Source organism: Gossypium hirsutum, chromosome D11 (genome assembly GCF_007990345.1).
Source record: "Gossypium hirsutum isolate 1008001.06 chromosome D11, Gossypium_hirsutum_v2.1, whole genome shotgun sequence".
Taxonomy (NCBI): domain Eukaryota; kingdom Viridiplantae; phylum Streptophyta; class Magnoliopsida; order Malvales; family Malvaceae; genus Gossypium; species Gossypium hirsutum.
Window position 1 is genome coordinate 29,917,279 of NC_053447.1, and position 4,376 is coordinate 29,921,654.

Genomic DNA, 4,376 nt, shown 5'->3' on the forward strand with positions numbered 1-4,376 from the left:
CTTTATCATTCATTTCACATGTTGTTCCAAGGACCCTGAATTGCCAGATGCCCCCAGTCTCAGTTCAGAATGCCATCGACATTTCCCTCTCCATCTGCCATGGTCTGTCTCGGTAATTGAGACCCGCACCTTGTGTTTGCTTATGTGCCTACCACCCATCCATCCCTATTTTTCGAGGCTATTATTACCATTATTGATTTTGATGAGACTTTTTAGCTTTGCAGGGCTTTCAACAGTCACACACTGGTGCCATGCATGCAACAATAGCTTACCAGTGGCAGAATAAGGATGAAGCCGGTACGATCATGAATGCAAAAGTTTTTTTATAACAAAATACCGCCACCAATGCTACTGTACAAAATATAAAAGAAAAAAATATTAAAAACTTCAGACGTTTTAATCACCTTAAAGCTAGGGCAACCCCCCTCCCAAAGAAAAAGAACACAGTAGTAATAACTGCCACAATTCATGAAATTTAGAGCACAAGCCAATCCCTCAAAAAAAAAAAACACCACTTTAAATGCTAAGAAGATCAGGTGGTGGAGTGTGTTGGTCTTTTGGTTCCTTTGTTGTTGCATCTCTAGGAGACTCTAGAGTTGTGGGTTGTGATATTGGTGAGGACTCAGTGATTGCGGAGTCTCCCTGCTGCTGCTTTGAGCTGGGTGGTTTAGGAACCTCTGTTAGAATTTGAACCACTTCTCTCATTGTTGGTCTCTCTACAGCTTGTTCTTCAACGCAGAGCATCGCAACGTAGAATACATGCATTACCTCGTGGAGGGGAACCGAAGACAGTCTAGGGTCAAGGATTTTGAGAACCCCTTCCTTGTTTGAATTGGTTGTTTTTCGAACCCATTGAACAATGTCCACACCATCACCAAATTCACCCACTGGTTTTCTACCACTGACAAGTTCTAAGAGGACTACACCAAAGCTATACACATCACTCTTCTCATCCACCTTCAGCGTGTACGCATATTCTGCAGAAACAGGAAAATGAAATTCTCAGTCAAATTACAGGGAGAACGGATTATTTCAAATAGGTACATAGTTGAATTAATTAGGTGGTCAAATTTAAATAAGATTTATGCACGTTCAAACTTGCTAATATTGATTGAAATGAACAAATTATTAACTCCCCCAAAAGACAATTTTCAGAGCACAAATCATGCTAACATGAACCCCAAAGTCAAAACAAAGTACATAGGAAATTATTGGTAGGTATTAATGAATGACCCTAACCCAAATTCGAACAAATGTCAAATTGTTTTCTCCAAAAACATCAAGTTATTTGAATTCATTTTTCTTAATATATAAATAAAAACAACATAGGCCTGGAAAATAAAAACTACCAGTGACAGAGACAGCAAAAATCAACATTCATTAATTATGGAGTTTGACTGTACCTGGAGCGATGTATCCATATGAACCAGCTATAGCAGACATGCATTCGGATGTGCCCGAATCTTGTAGAAATTTAGCAAGGCCAAAATCAGCAACATGTGCTTCATAATCAGAGTCAAGGAGGATGTTGTTTGATTTCACGTCTCGATGGAGTATCAACGGGGAACAATCATGATGAAGGTAGCATAGCCCCTTAGCAGCCTCAACCGCGATCTTATACCTCGTATCCCAGTGCAAATGACCCCCTTTCTTGCCATGAAGAACCTCTCCTAAACTTCCATTAGGCATATATTCATACAACAAAAGATTTGTCTCATGGTTTGAGCAAAAGCCCAACAGTCTCACGATGTGCCTGTGCCTAATCCTCCCCAGTGTCTGTATCTCAGCATTGAATCCATGATCATGAGAAGACCCTCGGCTCATTGCGGGTAACCTTTTCACCGCAACCTGATCACCATTAGGCATAAGTCCCTTGTACACAATCCCAGCACCTCCTTTTCCGATGATACTATCCTCCTTCAAACAGTCCAACACATCATCACAAGTGAAATCCAAGCGCTGAAAAGCAGTTAACTTCCAAGCTCGAGACTTTCTCGCCTTTTTCAAGGACCTTGCTTTGATTATAGCCGCGACTGCAAACAAGATGGAGCAGACAAGCAAGCCAATAACAAGCAAAAGCTTCAATGAAGCAGACAGTCCACCTTTAACATGAGTTTGATCAGTTCCATTAGCCCCATCCTTGCATGGCCTCAAATACGGGCCGCAAAGTTGAGGATTCCCCAAGAATGAGGTGTAGTTAAAGTAACTAAACTGACCAGTGCTCGGAACCAAACCAGAGAGATTGTTGTATGAGAAATCAACTGAAGTTAAACTTTGCATTGTAGCTATTGATGAAGGAAGGGTACCAATAAGATGATTTCTTGACAGATTGAGGTAGTTTAATATCCTCAGACCAGTAATCTCAGTCGGAATCTCACCCGAGAGCTCGTTTCGACTAAGATCAACAAATGTTAACAGCTTGCATTTGCTAATTTCAGGAGCCACCGGACCTGAAAGCTTGTTATGGCTGAAATCCATCTTTGAAAGTTGTTGTAACTTCCCAATCTCAGCAGGGATTCGACCCGAAAACTTGTTGCCGTCAAGAAGAAGCTTCTGAACACCTGAAAAGTTACCGATACTAGCCGGTAAAGCCCCTGAAAGCTGATTGTTCGATAAACTAATTTGCCCAAGATTCACCGAGATGGGAGAATCGGTAACCGAGAACTCTCCGGTTAAGTAGTTGTTTTGCAATTCAACTTGAGTAAGGTTTGGTAATTCGAATAGTCCTTTTGGAATTGATCCGTTGAGAAAATTTTCCCCCATTCGTATCCGATTGAGCGACTCGCATTTCCCCAACGCTTCTGGAATTGGACCAAACAAGAAATTCCCCAAAGCAATCAAAGTTTGCAACGTGTTGCCGGAACACATATCCGGCGGCAAATTCCCCGTTAACTTATTTGACGAAAGGTCTAGGAGCTGAAGCTTTCTATTACTTCCCAACGTCTGAGGAATGCTTCCTGTGAAGTTATTTTCCCATAACTGTAAAACCTGCAACTCAGGCAACTCACCGATAAACTCTGGAATCTGCCCGTGAAGTTTGTTTCTGAAAAGATTCAGAAGAGTCAAGTTTTTGAGGTCAGCGAAACTCTGTGGAATCTCTCCAGTCAGCATATTGTTCGATAAATCCATTGATTTCAAGCTTTTTAAGGTTCCCAGCGCGGGAGTTAAGGAACCAGAAAGTGCATTGACTTGGAGAAACAAAGTGTCGAGCTTCTGTAACTTGCCGATCTCTGGTGGTATTTCGCCGGATAACATGCAGTTAGCAGCGTCGAACCGAACGAGTTCTGATAAGTTCCCCATCTCCGGGGGCAAGCCACCTTCAAAACTATTGTAATAGCCAATGTACAACTGCTGTAACATTGTCAGGTTACCAATTTCGGGTGGGATTTTACCGCTAAGTTCGTTACCTGAAACGGCTAGATATTCAAGGTGCTCCCAACGGCCGTAACTTGACGGGATCTGACCGCTGAAAAAGTTTCCTCCCAAATGCAGGTGGCGTAAATTGGGAAGCTCAGTGACGGAAACCGGCAAGTCCCCGGTCATGTTGTTGTTATATAAATCGATGACTCGGAGGTTTTTGAGTTGGGAAAGTTGGGAAGGGAAAGAACCGCCGAAAACATTGTTGGAGAAGTTGAGGTAACGGAGAGCGGAAAGGGCGGCGAGTTCCGTCGGGATTGGACCGGAAAGCTGGTTGGCTGCGACGGAGAAGTTTTGGAGGAAACGGAGGTAGGAAAAGGACGGGGAAAGAGTTCCGGACAAGTTGAAGTTAGAAAGGTCGATGGATGTCACGTGACGACCGGTATGGTCGCACGTGACACCGGTAAAAGAGCAAAGAGATGTACTTTCATTCCAGTTGGATAGATAAGATTGAGGGTCATCGGTAATGGATGATTTAGCATCGAGAAGCGCGCGAAACTCCGAGACGGATCGTGCGGCAGAGGAATGGGAAATGCGGAGGAGAAGAAACAGTACGAGGAGGGGGAGAAACTTCATTTTAGCTCTATCTTACAAAAGATTTTCTTTTTCTTTTCTCCCTGAAATGGAATTAGGAGGGAAAGATGGGGGGGGGGTCAATGGGAGGGGAGACTGAGGTGAGTCAGTGAAGAAGACGAGAAGTGTGATTTTATTATATATATTTTTAAATTTGTTTGGTTACGGGTAGAGCTGATTTTGAACATTTCATGATTGCCCTCGATGTTTCATTTGTTTTAGATTTGGACTTTGATTGTTGGCTTCATTTTTTAATTTGAATAATGTTAAGCAATACATTTATTTTTTATTTTCTATTTTGTTCAACTTCTAATTAAATTTAAACCCATGATGAATGGATTACTCAAATAAATTTTGAAAATTCAACTATAATTTTAAATAAAAAC

The 4,376-nt window shown here is 42.0% G+C and overlaps 1 protein-coding gene across 1 annotated transcript; it reads right to left on the reverse strand.

Annotated features, from left to right (window-relative positions):
* Window positions 1–306: 306 nt before the first annotated feature.
* LOC107913360 (leucine-rich repeat receptor-like serine/threonine-protein kinase BAM1) lies at window positions 307–4,096 on the reverse strand. The gene is made up of 2 exons (XM_016841916.2): window positions 1,404–4,096; window positions 307–977 (listed from the first exon to the last, which is right to left on the reverse strand). Exons 1-2 carry the CDS (start codon window positions 3,991–3,993, stop codon window positions 517–519), a joined length of 3,051 nt encoding a protein of 1,016 aa, XP_016697405.1. The 5' UTR covers window positions 3,994–4,096; the 3' UTR covers window positions 307–516.
* Between the last annotated feature and the right edge of the window lie 280 nt (window positions 4,097–4,376).

Bases quoted from the DNA above. Each gene is read 5' to 3' on its own strand.
- LOC107913360 (XM_016841916.2), bottom strand. From the start codon at position 3,993: ATGAAGTTTCTCCCCCTCCTCGTACTGTTTCTTCTCCTCCGCATTTCC. The intron at 978-1,403 runs GTACAGTCAAAC...CTGTTTCTGCAG, and splicing joins ATATGGATACATCGCTCCAG to AATATGCGTACACGCTGAAG.